The sequence below is a fragment of the Crocodylus siamensis genome, chromosome 4 (assembly GCF_052110815.1).
Source record: "Crocodylus siamensis isolate JL-2025a chromosome 4, ASM5211081v1, whole genome shotgun sequence".
NCBI lineage: Eukaryota > Metazoa > Chordata > Crocodylia > Crocodylidae > Crocodylus > Crocodylus siamensis.
The window spans coordinates 205,744,311-205,763,984 of record NC_143398.1 but is presented as its reverse complement, the minus strand read 5'-3'; the positions used below and the strand labels follow the sequence as shown (position 1 = coordinate 205,763,984).

The 19,674-nt window shown below is 42.6% G+C and overlaps 1 protein-coding gene across 1 annotated transcript in view; it reads left to right on the top strand.

The window, feature by feature from the left end:
• Positions 1 to 19,674, top strand: part of ERICH2 (glutamate rich 2) — a 51,890-nt gene that overhangs the window by 14,899 nt on the left and 17,317 nt on the right. Inside the window, exons 8-11 of the mRNA XM_090041712.1 lie at positions 8,287 to 8,373; positions 11,371 to 11,465; positions 12,158 to 12,259; positions 18,603 to 18,787. Of these exons, the coding sequence (XP_089897838.1) occupies positions 8,287 to 8,373; positions 11,371 to 11,465; positions 12,158 to 12,259; positions 18,603 to 18,787 (469 nt within the window). The remainder of the gene's footprint in view (positions 1 to 8,286; positions 8,374 to 11,370; positions 11,466 to 12,157; positions 12,260 to 18,602; positions 18,788 to 19,674) is intronic.

The window sequence follows — 19,674 nt, the reverse complement described above, 5'->3', positions numbered from 1 at the left end:
CATACTTTTTCATGTGAAAATAAGATACATGTATAAACTAAAGGTAGAAATATTAGTTGATAAAAAATAATAGAATATGTCTACAGGCCTGGTCCTGTATATTTTTATGTGGCTCAGCTAAAACTGAGAAGAACTTTTCAAAATAAATGTGTTACCATGGCTTTTAACGTGCTTGCACTGAAATCCATGGAAAAGCTCCCATTAACCTCAGTAAATCAAGATCAGCATAACAGAATCTTTTCATCTGCACAGGTACTTCAGTCAGGGGTCTCAGTGTAAGACCCCCTTCTAGATTTCTAAATTTACTTATACATATGCATATCTAATAAAATTCCAATTAGAATATATTTGAAAAAAAATCCATGAAAAAATGTCATTGTACTTGTTTGAATTTGAAAATTTTAGTTCCCTAGCAACTATCCAAGATGGCTCCATTTTTTTCTTTTTGTCTGTCGTGTCCAACTCGAAGGACAAAATTATTTTATCTGTATCAACTTAAATTTGAGATGACCCAACTGAAGTCAATGGAGCTAAGTGTTATAAGGGAACTTTTATGTTTCTGAATATATGTGTATTCAGTTTAATGTGCATGCACAAAAGCATTTCATATGCAGATCTAAAGGTAAAGGTCAGATAGTTTTTTGAGAATTACAGATTTCACATGTACATAATTTATATGGTAATATAATGGCAACTAAAAAGAAAACAATAAAACTTGCACAAGCAAAATTTATACATACAGAATCTGGCAGGGACAATTTGGAAGTTGCTTTTTAAAAAATTGTTTTAAAATTCATGCCAAGTAGACTTTCTTGTGATGATTTGATACTTCTCTTACTATTAGTTCTTCTTCCAAGCATGTTTCCCAGTTGGCAACATCCATCTTACAAATCCTTATTCTCTACAAACTACTTGTCTATCACCATCTCCTCTGAAATACCTCAGGTCCTGTGTCATACACTCTTATCACATACTCTTACGCTTTTTATCCAGATACTTCTCTAATTATGACTCCTTAAAACTGCCTTATTTTTCCCAAAGCCAGAATTTGAACACATTCTATTCCTGATTTATTTTCCCCCCTGAGCAAGCCTTTTGGAAAGAATACCTACAATTCATTGCAAAGATTATATTTAAAAAATAAGAATATTAAATACCAGTAAAATTATCATTATAACTTGTGTACCCTTGGTTTCAGATACTGAATTATGTTACAGGAAGAGTATTGAATCTTCACATTTAAATGTAATGCTTACTTTAATATGATTATTTTGTAACTGTTGCTTCCATTTTTTAAGACCCTTATTTGGTTAAAGAACTTAGTAACTCCTCACATTATCACGTGGTTTATCTGTGTATTTTCCCAAGCCAGTTTATGCTTGTTTCCTGTACTAGCAAATGATAGGAAAAAATGTTAATCAGTGGAACTCAAACATTTAAAGCAGCAGACAGTGTGTTTGCAACACAGCTGCACCATGGGCCACCACTCCCCTCCAGGAGAGGAGTGGGGAAGGGAGGTAGCTGCCAATGTCAGATGCACGGGAGCGGGGAAGGAAGACAATTTGCCTCTGGGCTGTGGAAGGGATCAGTGGCATAATATATGGCAAGGAAGGAAATGTGCCAGACTAAGCTGCTTGCTGCTAATTTCCCCCCTCCTCCCATGCCATGGGCCAGATCCAGTCACTTTGGAGGCTGAACCCTGCCCACAGACCTTAGGTTGAACACCACTAATTTAAAGCATAAGGGACCATTTTCCTATCATCTGGATGGAGTTTGTTTATTTTTTTTGGTGAGAGGCAAGGCTTGGTGGGGGGAGGGGAGGTTTATATCTTTTATTGGACGAACTTGTTGACCTCCAGATGAGTTCTGAGAACCAAGCAAGATTAAAAGAGCCAGTTCCACCAAAATTAAAAACACAACATAAGAACATTTAAATGTTAATAGCATGTTCAATAACAAAGTATAGGGAAGATATAAATAAATATAAATGACTAAACAATACAGATAAGGCATATCAAGCAAATGGTTAAAAATTATAGAATGCACATTTATCTAAAGACATAATGTTAAAAAATCATTGATATGTGAAAGCAATGTGATCTTAAATGTTCTAAGTCACAAAGTCTTAAAAAGCCACTTAAAAGGGCCAGCCTGTTAGGGAAAGGACCTTCGTAAGCTTTCAAAAACTTAAGCTTCTGACACGTTACACTTAAGATGATTAACTGGTTAATTGTGTCTTATGTAGTGACCTGGCCATACATTCATTCAATTAATGGCATGAATAAGCCACAAAACCATGAATGAGCAACAAAATTATTACTCAAAATATGTGTAAAGCTTTGTGGCTGGTTCCTATGATTCCTTTCACTGAACATGTGGCCAGTGTGCCCAGCCTCTGAAGCACACTCCCAAGAGACTGTGAGCACTGGCCAGCAATCAGAGCTCCTAGCTGGGGTAGCACAGTGAACTCCCCCAACTGGGAGCCCTGATCAGATGTGGAGCTTCCAGCCTCAGGAGTGCAAGGTGCCCAGCCCCAAGGCTGAGAGCTCTGATTACTGATATGGCTCCCAGTCATGGTGGGAGAGGGCAGGGTTGGTACCACACACACTTGTGGCTGGGAACCCCATCAGGTGATTAGAGAGCTGTTAGCTGTGAGGTTGCACCATCTACCCCCATGTCTGGGACCCCCATCAGTGATCAGAATTCCCAACTGTGGGGAACACCATGTGCCCCTGTGGCTGGGAGCATCATCAGTAATCAGAGCTCTCAGCTGCATGGTCGCACCATGGGCTCCCAGGGCTGGGACTTCCATCAACCGATTGGAAGCTGTGGGAGCACGTAGTATGACACTGGGACTGGGATCATTTCCTGGGCTCCCCCTGCACCAGCAATATGATGTGATGGGATCTGATGCTCGATCCCAAAATCACACCTCCTGCTTTCCACGTGTGGGATCCCATCCTGTTGCATATTAGATCCCATTGTGCCTTTTGTTTAACATCTGTCAGTTGCCTGAGTTGTTAAATAGCACTAACCGGGTACATTTGCAGTGTGCAATTCAGCAGATATTGATCTTAGATATTTTAGGAAAAAATATTGTCTAAAGCACATGTATAGTATTTTACCCTAAGTTGTGTAGCTATATACAAGGCTTGCTAGCATGTATGTACTTGTTGTTTGTGTAGGAAATGCATATTGAATTTTTCTTAAAACTAAATTAAACATATAAGTGTATTAGGATATCACATTTAGTTTATTTTTGTCTTCTAAATATTGTATATATCTTTATTGTTAAGTAATAAATATTAAATTCAATATGTCATTTTTTGTCATATTCCATATGTGAGTGGCTGTATTGCCTATTTGAGCTATCATAACTAGATTAAAAACTTCTTGTCTTGTTTTTTGAAAGGTGACTTTATAGAACAGTAGATAAACATTCCCTCAAACACTGTAACTGGAGAAAATATTTTTCTCTATGAATCTCCTGTCATTATTTGTTATATGATTTCATAGATTTCATAGACATTTGGGTTGGAAGGGACCCCGGAGGATCATTGAGTCCAGCCCCCTGCCCCAGAGGCAGGAAGTCAACAGGGATCATAAGATCCCAGCAAGACAATCATCCAAATGTGGTTTGAAGGCGTTCAAAGTGGGCGCTTGAACCACCTCAGGTGGCAGTCTATTCCAAACCTGGGGGGCTCGGACAGTGAAAAAGTTTTTTCTTATGTCCAGCCTGAACCGGTCACAGTGGAGTTTGTGACCATTCAATCTTGTCATCCCTTGGGGGGCTCTGGTGAACAGTAGTTCCCCCAGATCCTGATGAGCACCCCGATAAGCTTATAGGTAGCCACCAGATCAGCCCTGAGCCTGCGCTTTTCCAGGCTGAAAAGTCCCATAGCTCTCAGCCTGTGGTCGTAAGGTCTGTTTTCCTGACCTCTGATCATGCGCATGGCTCTCCTCTGGACTCTCTCAAGCTTCTCCACATCCTTTTTGAATTGTGGAGCCCAAAACTGGATGCAGTACTCCAGCTGTGGCCTCACCAAGGCCGAGTACAGCGGAAGAATGACGTCCCAGGATCTGCTTGAAAAGCATCTATGGATGCAAGCCAGCATTTTGCTCGCTTTACTAGCCGCAGCATCACACTGAAGGCTCATGTTCATCTTGTGGTCAACCGTGACCCCCAAGTCCCTTTCATCTGTAGTGCTAACCAGCGTAGCACTACCGAGCCTATATGCATGGTGCAGGTTTTTCCTCCCAAGGTGGAGAACCTTGCATTTTTCGGTGTTGAACGCCATTAGGTTCTCGTCCGCCCAATTCATGAGTCTGTCCAGATCTGCCTGGATCACCCTCCTGTTCTCTGGTGTGGATACTTTACCCCAGAGTTTGGTGTCATCAGCAAACTTGGCCAGTCCGCTTTTGACACCAATGTCCACATCATTGATGTAGATGTTAAACAGTATAGGCCTTAGGACAGAGCCTTGTGGTATCCCACTGGTCACAGCACACCAAGATGATTGGCTCCCATCGACCACCACCCTCTGGGTCCTACCGCGGAGCCAGCTCCCCAGCCAGCGGATTGTGGTGATGTCAAGGCCGCAGTTAGCCAGTTTAACCAAGAGGTGATCGTGAGATACCAGATTGAAGGCTTTTTTAAAGTTAAGGTGTATGATGTCGATCTCTTCCCCTTTGTCCAGGTGATAGGTCACGTGGTCATAGAAGGAAATGAGATTGGTCAAGTAAGACCTACCCGCAACAAACACATGCTGGGTATCCCTCAGGATATTGCCTTCAGCTAGTCTGTTAAGGATGGCCTCCTTGATAATTTTTTCCAAGACTTTCCCCAGGATAGAGGTCAGGCTGATGGGCCTGTAGTTTGCCAGATCTGCTTTCCTCCCTTTCTTGAAGATAGGCACGACATTGGCCCTCTTCCAATCATCGGGCACTTCACCAGAGCGCCAAGAGCTCTCAAAGATCCGTGCCAGGGGCTGAGCTATGATGCTTGCCAGCTCCCTGAGTACCCTTGGGTGTAACCCATCGGGGCCAGCTGACTTGAAGGTATCCAGCCTGTCAAGATCACGAGGTCAGCTTCGATGGAGGGCAAGGAATCTCCCTCACCCGGGCCTCCCTGACCCATAGTGGAGAGGGTCCTATTGCGCTGATGGAAAACTGACGCAAAGTACCCATTTAGCAAGTTTGCTTTTTCCTGGGCGTCAGTTGTCAGTTGTCCCACCTGGTTCAGCAGGGGTCCAATGTTGCCCTTGCTTTTCCTCCGCTCCCCACATATCTAAAAAAGGACTTTTTATTTTCCTTGATATTTGTAGCTAGCTGGAGTTCCCTCGCAGCCTTGGCTTTCCTGATTTGTTCTCTGCAAGTCCTGACTAAAGAAGAGTATTTTTCCTTGGTGGCGGTTCCAGTCCTCCATCCTTTGTAGGTCTTCCTTTTAAGACTCAGGAGGTCCGCCAGTTCCCTGGAGAGCCAAGGGGGCTGCTGTGCCCTTTTGCTGCCTTTCCTCCAAGACGGGATGGACTTTGCTTGCTCATCCAGGATTGCTCCCTTGAGGAGCATCCACGCATCCTGAACTCCCCTCTCCATTGGGTTGTGGCTTTTTAGGGCCTCTCTGACAAGCCTCCTTAGCTTGTCAAAGTCAGTGTTCCTGAAGTCGAGGACTTCCGTACAACTGACTGACTTGCCAGCTTTACGGCAGATGGTGAAGGCGATCAGTTCATGATCACTGTCACTCAGCTTCCTTTTGATTGTTAGGTTGCCAGTTAGGTCATCCCCGGTTGCCAGTACAAGGTCGAGCAACACTTTACCTCTTGTCAGCCCACAGACTTCCTGCGTCAGAGAGAGGTCATCCACACATGAGAGAAAGCTTTGCGACTGCTCAGATTTGGCTGAGTGCTCCTCCCTTGAGATATCTGGGTAGTTAAAGTCTCCTATGACAACCATACACCGGGATTGTGCGGCCTTAGCCAATTCCCTGGTGAACTCCTGGTCGAGGTCTTGACTCTGGGTAGGGGGTCTGTAGTAGACCCCCACCATAGTATCCCCTGTGCCGTGTTCCCCACGGATTTTAACCCAGAGGGTCTCAAGTTGTCCACCATGGGTGCCAATGTCAGCTTGCAGGGATGTGTAGCTTTCCTTGACAGAGACAGCTACACCCCCACCCCTTTTGTCCACCTGATCCCTCCTGTACAGGGTATAGCCATCTATACCCATGGTCCAGTCTTGAGTATAGTCCCACCAGGTCTCTGTTCTCCCAATGACATCATAGTTATTTGCATTTAGGAGGAGAACAAGTTCCTCCTGTTTATTCCCCAGGCTCCTGGCATTTGGGTATAGACACGCAAGTGTCCTCTTAGGGGCTCTTGCCTTGCCTACATTTTGTTCCAGGGCTGGGGCTGGGGTGGGATCCCTTATGTGCCTTGGCCTGCTGGCTTTGCAAGGGCCATTCGGTGGGCTAGCCCCAGCAGTAGTCCTCCTACCCCCCAGCAGGCTTAGTTTAAAGCTCGGTGGAGCAGGTCAGCCAGTCTAGCTGAGAAGAGCCTCCTCCCCAACAGACAGAGGTGGAGGCCATCCCTTCCCAGCAGCTCGCTGCCTCTCTCTCCAAAGAATGGACTGTGGTCATGGAAGCCAAAGCCTTCCCGATGACACCAGCACCGCAGTCGTTGGTTGACTATGTGGATCCTCCTCTCCCTCCTCAGCACATAGCCTGAGACTGGGAGGATTGAAGAAAACACCACCTGTGCCCCCAGACCCTTTAGTCCTGCACTCAAATCCCTGAAGCGCCTCATGACCCGGCTAGGAGCACTCCGAGCCGTGTCATTGGTGCCCACATGGATGAGGAGTATGGGATAGCAGTCTGTGGGCTGGAGGAGTTTAGGGATCTTCTCTGCCATGTCGCAGATGCAGGTCCTCGGGAAGCAGCAAACTTCCCAGGCTAAGGGGTCGGGGCGGCAGATTGCCCCCTCAATCCCCCTCAGGATGGAGTCTCCCATGACAAACACTTTGCGTTTGGTCTTGGGGAGAATGATGTTTATTCAAGTTCCTGTTTCCTGAAAAAAATGAAGCTAAATAATTAGCTTGGAGGCCATCTAGCTGGGAATTACAAATAGTCATATGGGTGACTTGATCATGCTGATAATGGTTTTTGTTATTTGTGGAGGCTATTGATGGTATTGATCTACCTTTGAGGTCTTACATAATAAGTTATTTGGAGTTCTGAAGATTCAGTATGCAAAAACTAATGTTGAAAATGATTTTTGCTGTGTTCCAAACTTACATTTATTGTGATTTGATGCAGGAAGTTGCATAAACTTTCTGTTTGAGCAGTGTATTCAGTTGCTGAAATCAGCTGTCAGTGTAATTCTCAGAGAACTATTGAAAGAGTATAGTGAATGTCTAAGAGCATTAAGGAAGTTGAAACTGTGGAAAATTAGTAATCAATACTTGTGAGAGGCAAGGATTTTTTGGGTGATAAAAAAACCCAGCCCCACCAGTTTCCTCTTGCCACCCAGCTGACCTGGAGCAGAGTTGGGCAAGGTAGTGGCAGTGTTGTAGTGGCGAAGCTTGAGAGCCTTGTCACCATGGCAAAATCCACCTGCCTTACCCTGCACTACTCTGGCGAAGGTCCCAGAGCCTTGCCTTGGCAGCAGAGTGCTCCCCTCCTGCCTCCCCACACTCCTCCGGGTCAGTCTTGGGAAGTGTAAGGAGCAAGGGCTATACTCCTGAAGGGGAGAACTAGGAGGGTTCCCACCATGCGAAAATGCCTCCCTCCTACCAGTCAGCAAACTGGTATGAAGGTAGGCATTCTCCTGGGGCTGGAACCCTCCTAGAGCTGTTTGTGACAGCTGCTGCTGCTTTTCAGCAGCTGCTAGCTGCTGCTTGACAGCCTGCCCCCTTCCCAGGCAAGGGAGAGGTCAGGCTGTCAATTAACAGGCTTCCCTAATGGTGGAGGTAGCCCAGGAAGCAGCGCTCTAGCCCCCCCGGCTGAGAGCTTGCCTGTGAACCTGTACAGTCCAGCTCCCTCGCTATTCTTTTACTAGAATAAACTTCTTCTGGTAGAAATAAACGTTTGCATGCAGCCTCTGTATGAGATTATATTTAAATGAAAGGGAGAACCTTAGAGTAAAGCTATAGTTCAGGGCCCAACCTTTTATCTCATGGTGTAGGATCTAGAAAATACTGAATTTAGATAAGCTGAAAAATATCAGTGAACATGATTATGTTGCAGTTAATGGAAACATTAACTATTTTCATAAATATTTTTTTAATCCAAGGCAGCATGGGATATGGAGCAGAATCTGCCAGCAAAATGTATAGCTCAACAAAACAAATCTCATTATGTACAGCTAAATCATCCATTGAAAAGTAAGTTTTATTCAGCTGTAGTTATTGTAGCTCTCTAGATATTCATATTTTAGGTAGGGCCAGTTCTTATAATTATCCATAATTATTATAATAAGGATGTATATAATAAAATATAAATAATTTAGTATAAATCTGGAAGCACTGTTGGAGGTCACTGGGAAGAAATTCTGGGCTGGAAATTTGCTGGAATGAATCCTGAATGGCATCTGTCCTGTGTCATCATACTTTTTGCTGGGAGCTAGGAAGATCTCAGGAGTGGGCGAAGGAGTGGTATATACCAGAAAATCATGCTGGGATGGGAAATGACTAGACTAGTCTGGTGCACAGAGGAAAACCAGTAGCACCAGAAGAGAGTGATAGCAGCATGGGCACAGGCCAGAGAGATCAGCCAGCTGTAGCTGGTATGGTTGCCCAATCCCATTGCCTAGAGGGAACAAGAGCTGGCCAGAAAAATAGTATCCTGGGTTCCACAATATAAAGTAATAATAATAAACAAAACAGGATCTGGGGAGTGTAATGTACCCATCTTCAAGAAGGGGAGGAGGGAGGACCCAGGCAACTATAGGCCAGTCAGCCTAACCTCTAGCCCAGGGAAAATCCTGGAAAAGTTCATTAAAGAATCTATGTGCAATACACTTGCGGAAGGTAAGATTCTGAAATGACAGCCAGCATGGCTTTGTCGCAGGTAGGTCTTGTCTTACCAATCTCATCTCCTTCTACAACCAGGTGTCTCGCCACCTGGACATGGGAGACAAGGTTGTTCTATGCCTAGACTTCCAAAAGACTTTTGATCTAGTATCCCACGATATCCTGGTGGGAAAATTGAAAGATTGTGGGCTCAACTGCTCAACAGTTCAGTGGGTGGGAGACTGGCTACAGGGTAGGACCCAGAGAGTTCTCACTAATGGATCGGTGTTGTCCTGGCACGAAGTGGCCAGTGGTTTCCCTCAGGGGTCCATGCTTCGACCAGTGCTTTCCAACATCTTTATCAAGTGATGCATTTCATGTAAAACTAAGGAAGTGATACTCCCGCTGTATTCAGCACTGCTGAGACCACAAGTTGGAGTACTGCATCCAGTTCTGGGTGCTGCATTTCAACAAGGACATGGAAAAACTTGAGAGGATCCAGAGAAGAGCCACCCGTATGATCAGGGACTTGCAAGGCAAGCCGTAAAAGGAAAGGCTGAGGGACCTGGGCATCTTTAGCCTAAAGAAGAGAAGGTTGAGAGCAGTGTTCCCTCTAAGTTACGCGTGTGCACGGCTGCACACAAGTAAAAATCTTGCCACACACAAACTTTTTAAGGCAGCGCACCCACCTGGAGAGGAGCTGGGTGCAGAGTGGGGCAGAGGCACTGGGGCCAGGGTGGGACACTTATCAAAGGTAAGATCCTCACTCCTCATGCAGGGCAGGCAGCAGCTCCTCCCCGAGGTGGGGACGGAGGTTGGGGCTGGGGCTTGGCGTGGGCTCTGCCGGCTCCACGGAACTGCTCCGTGGGCTCTGTCAGCTCTGAGGAACTGCTCCACTCCTCTCCATCACCTCAGAGAGCGAAGAGGCACATGGCATCAAGGCTGAGGAGTGAAGCAGTTTTCTGGAGCTGGTGGAGCCTGTGGAGCAGTTTCCCAGAGCTGGCAGAGCCTCACGCGGGGCAGGTAGCAGCTCCTCCCTGAAGCGAGGCAAGGCGGGGATGGGAACTGGGGGTTGGCGCAGGCTCTGCTGGCTCTGGGGAACTGCACCACAGGCTCCGGGGAACTGCTCCACTCCCCAGCCCTGACGCCACATGCCTCCTCACTCCCTGAGGCAATATGGAGGAGTGGAACAGTTCCCTGGAGCCGGCAGGGCCCACAGAGCAATTCCCCAGAGCCAGCGGAGACTGCACCGGCCCCCATCCCTATCACTGTTGCTGTCCCAACACCTGCTTCACCTCAGGGAGGAGCCACTGCCTACCATGTATGAGAAGTGAGGACCTTCATCTAGTGGCCGAACCCTGCCCGCTCCCACTTGGACACTTACTGTCGGACCACACCGCACCAAAAGAGGGAGGCAGGACCGAAGTGGCACGCTCACAGACCGCTACTCCTTAGAGGGAATATTGGTTGAGAGGGGACTTGATAGCGGCTTACTGCTGTATCAGAGAAGTGCATCAGGAGCTCAGTGAACAGCTGTTCACTAGGGCACCCCTGGGGAAGACCAGGATCAGTGGATATAAACTAGAAGGCTTAATACCAGGAAAAACTCCTTCACAGTCAGGGTGTCTGGACTGAGGAATAAACTCCCTCCAGAGGTGGTGCAGTCACCGACCCTGGAGGTTTTCAAGAGGAGACTGGACATCACCTTGCTGGGGTCATATGACCCTAGTTGTTTTCCTGCCTAGAGTGGAGTGGCTGGGTCCAATGATCTGTGAGGTCCCTTTCAGTCCTTAACAATCTATGAATCTATGAATGTAAGAGTTATCTACTGAACAAGCTGTTGGCATTACTACAAAGAAAAAAGTGAAGTAATGAAGTAACTTACTAAACTTATTTTTCTTGTTCATGAACCAGACTTAAGTTCAGGTTGCCTTTGGATTAATTATCTTAAAAACACTGTAAAATTCCTGAAAGACTAGTATCAGGTAGAAGGATATGAAAGGAGACTGATTAGAATGGAAAATATGCTGCCTTTGTTGTGGGGATGACAAGGAAGGAGAGGGAGACTAAATGGATTTAGTCTCTTCTGTTAGTTTAAAAGTAACTCTGATGAAAAATATATTTCACTAATTATTTGGAAATACATAATATATTTAGAAATATCCATTATGCCCTTTAAAAATGGCTTGCTTGCTGAATCTTCCTCCACTTTTCCATAACTTTATAGTTAATAACTAACCTATATCACAGTTGGGTCATCATTTTGTGTCATTACACATCTTCAGAAACTGGCTTGTGCTAGTGAAATCCATTGCTATTTTTACCCTGATGACATTCATATTCTTTTTTCACTGGGAATGCAATAAATAGATGGGATGCTTCTGGCAAAAGTGTGAAGAATAAGCATTCTTCCAGGAATCCAGAGACTTATTTAAAACCACTTTGCAGTATACAGAAAAATACAGGTAAGACTTGCATTTGCTGCACTGAGTTGCACAAAGGACTCCTACTAAACTTGCCATATGCTAAAAGTGTTATAGATCTAACCATAGATTAGCTCATTTGTAGAAGAGAGAAAGTTTTGGGGTGGGGGTTGTTTTGGTTTGTTTGTTTGTTTGTTTTGGGGGGCGGGGGTTGGTGAGGCCTGAATAGGATATTCTGGGTCTTGTTTGTATCTAGCTTGGTGTAGATATCTTTGATCAGTTGAAAACTACTTACCTCAAACTATGGAAACCATGTTTTTTCAGTACAATTACTACCTCATGAATTCAGCATTCACAAAGACTGTTATATATCAGCAAAAAGTGAATTTGTTTTTTTCTCATAACAGTCTCAGAATACTACCTTCCATGAATACATGATTGACACTCTCTAGATAGATTAAAAAGAGCAAACAGCAGCATGTGTTGTCATAAAACATGCACAATGTATCTTGTAACTCTGGCAGTTCTGGAATTCTAGAACCCTGTTTCGTTTGTACTCTTGTGTAGCAGGCAAGAGGTTCTGATCAAACTCAAAGAGGTGTTTCAGTGGGATCTCCATATTAATACACAAAAAGCTTCTTTTATGCCTTCATGGAATTATCTTTTGGAATTCACATTAATGTGTCTTGGAATGGACTGCACTGTCTTGTTCCTTGTTTGTTTTTATTTTACAGAATTTCATACAGATCAGCAATTAAAAACAGATTTACACAGGCTGGATGAAGAAACAAAGATCAGTGAAGCTAGAAGAGATAATATCAAATCAGAAGCCAGTGGTCAGTTTGAATGACATATCATTCTGAATCCTTGTCAATTTTCCACGTAAACATTCTTTTCTCCCAGACTTTCTTTCAAACATTTTTAAAATTGTTTACTTAGGAGATTGATGGTGGAGAAAGGGTAAAGTGGGGTTTGAGTTGTGTCCTCTAGTTGCAGTTGTAGTGTATAAAAAGGGTAGAGGTAAACCACACCTCCAGAGAAGGAACCCCTTAGGACATTTCGGGCCTGATCCACACAAGGTCTTCGTCATCATGACATTGAGTACTACTCTAATTTTTAAGGGCTTAGCTGACTAGAAATGGTATCCACACCCCACAGGTAGGCAGTTGGACTACATATACATGTCATGAGACAAATTAGGTGCCTAAGATGGATCGATAAATCTCGTATTCTGAGTGGGGAGCTGCCTAAACTAGCCCATAGGAAGTGCTTGGAAGACAGGTATAACAAGCCATTGCTCCTATTAGGAAGCTTGTCATGTCCTTCCATGTGCATGCCACTTTAAATGTGCCTATAAAACGTGATTTTTATAGAAATCATTGCAGTGTTCTTTTCAGCTTATTTAAAGAAATAGATCAGAAACAAAATATATTTATAAAAGGGAGTATTTTCTATCTTATACTACCTCTTGCTATCAGTGCAACAACTGTAATAATGTAAATATTAAAACAGTCTCATGTGATTGCCATTTCTTGTGGACAGCCAAACAGTAACTAGGTGTTATTTTGTGAGAATGTTGTCATTCACACAAAGATACACTGCATGCAATGATTTTTTCCAAAAAAAACCCTCAAATGTACTAATTCAATACGATAGAATTATTTAGAATAGAGAGGGAAAACAATCCAGTGGAGAGAAAAAAATCCAGTTTATATAAAAAGAATCAGCCTGAATCACAATCTATCCTTAGTTTCTACACAAGTTAGGTAAGTGTAGATCATATCATTACATTTTATGAAGAATGTTTTGTCTCCTGAGCTTGTCTCGCTTTCTCTCTTCTGTCCATTTCTCTGGACAAGCCTGTTTAACAAGACAGCCTTTGTACTCCAAGCAGCTGTAATACTTCCTTCCCCTGAGGTGTCTCCGGTTTCCCCCTACTTTACTCAGTGATCCTTTTGATGTTCAAGGTAGCCTGCTCATCTGTCTATCCAGACAAAGATATTTACACAGATGTTTCTTTTTTTAGGATATATAAGAATTTCTTATAGCGTATCTCATATTTTTAGAGACATCTGCTCTTGTTAATTGCCCTTGGGTAAATAAATTTGGGTTTCTGCTTTTTCTCCTATTGCACGTATTTTTTCAAAATGTTTCCCTAAAGATATATGAGAGGTGTTCTGAAAGTGTCTGGTCTGACAAGAATAGAATGAACTGTTTGTTTTAGTAGTCCCTCAACGTCAGTGCACTTGCTGTTTCTGTACTGGATCTTGGCTTTGCCTGTCTTATAGAAATTATTGTCCAGAAACTCCTCAGCTGTTGTGATAACTTCATCATATTTGAAGCCCTTCCAATGGAAGTTTTTCTTCACCTTGGGCAACAGATATAACCCATGTCTCATCCTTAGTCGCAACCCTGCTCATTCAGTTTTCTAGGTTTGCTTAAAACTACCTCAGAAGTTCTCTAGAAATGGCAAGTTGTACTTTCTTCTGATCAGCATTCTAGGTACCCATCTTACTGATACTTTCTCAGGTATAAGTCTTCCTTAGGATTGCATTTACTGACCCAGTGCTTATGCCTCCCATCTTGGGTATGTGCTTGGGTGTTCATCTTCTGTCACTCTTCACCATCCTGCAGCCTGCACCTTCTTCTAACATGTTGACCTCTCTAAGTAAAGTCCTGATCTTGGTTCATCCTCAGTGCTCATTCTCTCAGACTTAGTTTTTTTAACTATCTCCTTTTTTACCATGGCAAATGAACCTTCCACCCGCCACTATTGTTTCTCTGTCTTCCTGGGATTTCTTCATGGTCAAGACTTTCTTATCAAAATACTTGCCCACTAATCTGATTTCATTCTTCTCTTTCAATGGGGGAGGAAAGAAAGAGGATAAGGACAGGATACTGGGGGTCCTAGTAACTGAAGAAATATTATATATAGTGCTACTGAGATGTTTTCCTTTGAAAGACATACTATTTTGTGGCAGTTTCACTATCATTGTAACACTACAGACAGCTTGAACAACTTTTGGTAGTGCTGCAAGAGTATATATACTACTACAAATGTAAATCCTGTCCACAGCCTAAGAAGATTGAACTATGTGATCTAAAAACACATTACTGTTTAATAGTAATACTGTACTCTCTAAATTTAATTTATTTAATGTTTAATAGGTGCTTCTATGTAGAGATGTGGGGTAATGGAAGTTTAATACACATGTGTTTCCTTCACACCTTTAGTTAATTCACCGTAACTTTTCTGAGAGACCCTATCAGCCCTTGGGGTGATTGCTTCGGAAGAAGCCTCGTTGGCATACGTATTAGTTTTTTCTCAGATGTGCCTGAAAGAAAATATTAACCTTAAAAAACAACTTGCTTTCTGCTTTTTAGAATTTATAGTCTTATAATTCCTTTATACCAACATTTCTATTCTTTATCAAGTAAGAATAGTTGACATAAATAGCACTTCTACTGCCCTTAAAGGTTCAGTCTCAGTTTTTAATATGAGGTTTCTTCATTAGCACCTTCTAGCTTTTATGAGCTACCATGTGATGTCATAGAATTGTGGCTAGTAAATAAAGAACTATTTAATGCAAACTTAAAACTATCAAAAATTTAGAGAGACTACAGACAGATGCTAACAGAACTTCAGTCAGCGATGGAAATTAGAAAATTGGGTAAATTTAACCTCATGATTGAGTTTGAGAAATTTTGTCGTGAGTCTGAGCCATAGCGTTCTATCTCTGCTGTAACCCGTATATACTCCTGTATTTATAAGCATACTTACTCATGCACACACACACAACTCTTGGGGAAATTTTGCAGTTGGGATCCACCAGCCTCACTCAGGTGAACTTGCAGTGTTTCTACTAATGTTATTTTGGGTCATCAAACTCTAAGAGTAGAAGGCAGATTTCAGAGGCAGATTTCTCTGGGAATAGCAAAGACACATTGTCACTTTAGGACTCTGCTACAAATCCTTAATTGCAACGAAAAACAGATGCGGGGAAGGTTCTATTTCCCTATTGCCCTCCTTATTGGGTAGATCATGAAAATAAATGTTTAGAGTTAAGGATTATTATGCCACTATTTTTTTCAGAACTACGAGTTCATCTGTCACCAGAGGCTGGTTGGTAAAAAACCCTTCAGAGAAACATATGAAAACTTACCATTTTGAAAACTGGTCAGTTTGTCCTCTTTTTCCTTGTTGTTTCCAATAAGGTAAACGCCTAGGTGCCTTCAGCTGGCGATCAAAATGGTGGATCTGTCCGACAGCTGAACTCCATTTCCCAGCAGACCCTGCCCATGTGACTCCCACCCAGTCTCCAAGGAGACCCCTGGAACTCAGGCCTGCAACAGCACAGGGCTGCAGAATGGGGGCTCTGCCCCAACCTGGTCCCACACTGTCATGGCCACACAGTCCCAAGGTCTTCATGGAAATTAATCCTTAAAAGAGCTTTAAAAATAACCTACATATAAAATTATAGTGCATATAAACTATATGAAAAGGTTGATATATCTGAATTTTGTTCAGAACAAAGTTATCTGACAGCCACATGTTAAATTTCTTATGACCTGTTTTAAAAAAATTCAGCTCAAGCTTGATGTTGGGTCCACAACTGATACTTCTTTAATAGTGTTTTGGTTTGCATTAACTATCAATTACATGGTGTTTTTATTTTAACTCTAAATTATGATTTCTCCTGCTTTTATATTTCTTTCTTGCTTATTTATTCTGAGAAACTTGCTGTTACCTAGATCACTGTACAGCAGAACCTCTTGCAGGAAAATTATTCCGTATAAAAATCTCTGTTAAGCACACACAAAGTAATGTATGTTGGCTACCACCAGATTAAACATGATTATAATTGCCGCTATTACTGTGCATTACAATTTTTTTTGTTCTTTTTTTCAAATACTAAGCTAAAAGGACAGTTATTGCAATGTAGGTAGAATTGTCTGTATTAGAACCTTCATTACTTTCTGTGATCTTATTCACAATCCATTGATGGTCAAAGTCCTTCCATTGACTCTATGGAGCTTTTGGTTGTGTGTTTCAGGAGCTTGTTAAATTGAAAGCTCGTAACTTTAACAAGCCTGCTACCACACTCTGTGTGTGTGTGTGTGTGTGTGTGTGTGTGTGTGTGTGTGTGTGTGTGTGTGTGTGTGTGTGTGTGTGTGTGTGTGGTGACAGATTGGCTAAAGAAGTTGACATATTGTGAGCAAGCACAGTTCAACTTTTCCTGCATAACTCTTCCAGTAGCTTTTCAGTCCTGACCAGCAGTTACTACAACATTGTTAAGGAGAAACTGTAAACAGGACTTTACAGACATTGAGTTGTGATTCAGTCATGTGAATAAATGTCCCCTAAAGACGCCGTTGAGAGCAGGAAGCTGATTCTCTTTGTACCCAAAAACTGATTTTTAAACTCAAAAGTCTCTTGAGCAGTGTGTTCATGTCAATGTATTGTTCAGTGTATTTATAGGAACATTTAATTAAACATCTTCCATAGTAAATTTCTTCTTCTGCAGTCATTTTCTTCCAATTGAACATTCATGTTGGTGTGTCTATGTATCTGTGTATTCAAACACAGTTCTTATTTCATTCTTACCATGAACCACACACACTTTGAGCCAGTAGATCATTTTATTAACTGAACATTCTGATGCCTCCTTTGGGGAAAAGAGATATCATCTCATACAGTTTGTTCTGTAATGGACTGCTCTGTTTTACTCCTGCAAGAAGAACAGTTTCATCTTCAGTAGTGAAAACCCCATCCAGGCCAGTTGTTTAGTAGGATTGCTCTTTTTCACCTTGATGAAGCACATTTATCAAATCAGCCTACCAGCACACTCTTCTTCATCATCATTTGGTCCTACTAATGCTTTATGGTATTTAAAAATGATAGGCAAGATTGCTGTTTTTTAAAGTGATTTTCTTTTCTGTTAGGCAAATCCAAAGAAATGTTCATTTACACTCAGCATGTGTTGTTAAGTATTACTCATACAAATCATGGCAGCAGAAAATAGGATCAAACTCGTACAAATCATGGCAGTGTCACATTCTCAAAGTGTGTGCATTTGTAAATATTATTAGATGGAAGAACCTATCCATGTACTATAATAATTAAGGATTTCACTTCTTAAAAGTCAGGAAGTTCAGAGTTCTGATTCTAAAAGTAACTGTTATATTTCTAATTCTTGCATAGTTTGTCAGATAAAGCAACTGTTTCTTAATTCTTTTGAACACTGTTGCTCTAATATAACAACTGCAAGTATAATGTTTAAAATCAAATTTCAGATATGGAGACCAGTATATAATGGGTGCTGACAAAAGTGACATTTGTCATGTGATTGACCCCTTGAAAGCACTCTACAGCCATGCCCTGACAGAAATGCACAGCTGCAGAGTGCTTTAAAAGTGACTGATCATGCAACAAATTTACCCTCATTTAATGGGGGTTCAGATGAAGGTGCTCCAAAATGGAGCACCTTCATTAAATTCTGCCTGATCAGAGCTGGGCTGATGCAGCCCAACCCCACCGCCAGTGCTGTCTGCAGAATGGGAGGCAAGAGAAGTGGGAGATGGAGTTCCAGGCTGGAGTTTGCCCAGCCTGCACTGGAGGCAGAGGGCAGGTGGATTGGTGGGATCCAATCCTCCACCTGTTCCCCTTCCAGCTCAGCTTGGGCAAACACATCCTGGAGTTCACTCCCTGCCCTTCTCCCATCCTGAAGCTGGGAGTAGAGGTTCAGGGCTAAGGAAGAGAGGCTGCAGACATAGCTCCTCCTAGATAGAGCTGCACTTTGGAGCCAATCTCCCACCTTCACCCTTGATCCAACAGTGAATGTCTGTTGAGTTGCTGAGGATCACAAAATCATGGCACTTTCTGTGAACTGGCGAGCTGCATGTCTGTCAGCACCTATATGTTACATCCAAGAGGCTTAAATCTTCCCTAAGAGGGGCACGTACAATTCCAACAGAAATTGCACAAATGTACATGAGGGTGCAAACAGGCTCAGTAATGTATACATGGACTTTTTGTTGTAAGCAGAAAAATAGAAAATATATTAAACTGTATGCAAACATCTGAGCAGTGACCTAATTAGTATTTATGCATTATCTGAGCATACAAAATACTCTTTTTTTGTTGTTGCTGTTGTAAGACTAGAATATTTTGTATTTTAGATGAAAAGGAGAAAAATTCCCGAACTGTAGAAAAGACAGCAAATAGTACTGAACTTCAGCCAAATAGTGTTGATAATCACAATTTTGATGAACTGTCACAAACTACTGGTGATGATGAAAGCAGCAATGAACATAGCGAAAATGAAAATGGGAAAGGAAGTGCACCAATAGAGTTGCTGGGAGAGGTAAATTTCAGATTTTTGTCTTAGTGTAAATAATGTGATGTCAGGGATCCATGTACTCCATTGGGACTAATTCTGGAATGCACAACTCAGTTTTTTGTCAAGAACTTCCCAAGTCTGCAGTTCCAGTGACTTGCATTGCAGTTGTGTTGATTTATAGGATCTTAATACCTTTAATTTGCAGACTCAAACATGCTTGTGATTTTGGCTCATAGCTGAAAATACTCACTGGTGTGCAATTCATCAATGTTTTTTTCAGTACTTATTTTTTATGATAAATCGATATATTTACTGTACTGTATTCTCCAGCTGGCCAAGGTCTGTGGGCTCCAGAAGTTATGATATTATATGGGTGTCCAGCTCAGCATATTTTTTTCCTGCCCCAGGTATGACATCCAAAGAGGGGAACATGCAGTTGGCTTCAGTAGTTCATGTTCTCAGTCCCTTAGGCCCCTGGCTGCTGTTCTGTTCTTTAGGTAGTCTAGCTACTCAGCTTGTACTTCTGGTAATCTCTGCTTTTTGGTTGCAAAGTGGTTTCTAGCTGCAGGTACCACTCTTCTGTAGATGGGTAAAAGGGGTAGGTAGCTGTGTTAATCTAAGTCAAGCAGGAAGCAGGGGAGGGTGGCACCTTAATATAGTGAAGGAAGCATGCATTATTATCCAATTAATTTTCTGTTGTTGAAAAAGATGCAGCCTGAGACAAATTTGTAGGCAAGTCTCAGAAGAGCAGGATGACAAAACACAAAATGCTAGGTACCTGGGTACAGCAAAATAATCAATATTGCAGCAAAACGCAGACTTCTGTGCTAGTTTGAAAAATGCCAGTTTCAGAGCCACACAATCACAAAGTCTTGTCACCCCCAAGTGTGATCACTAGGGCCATTCACACC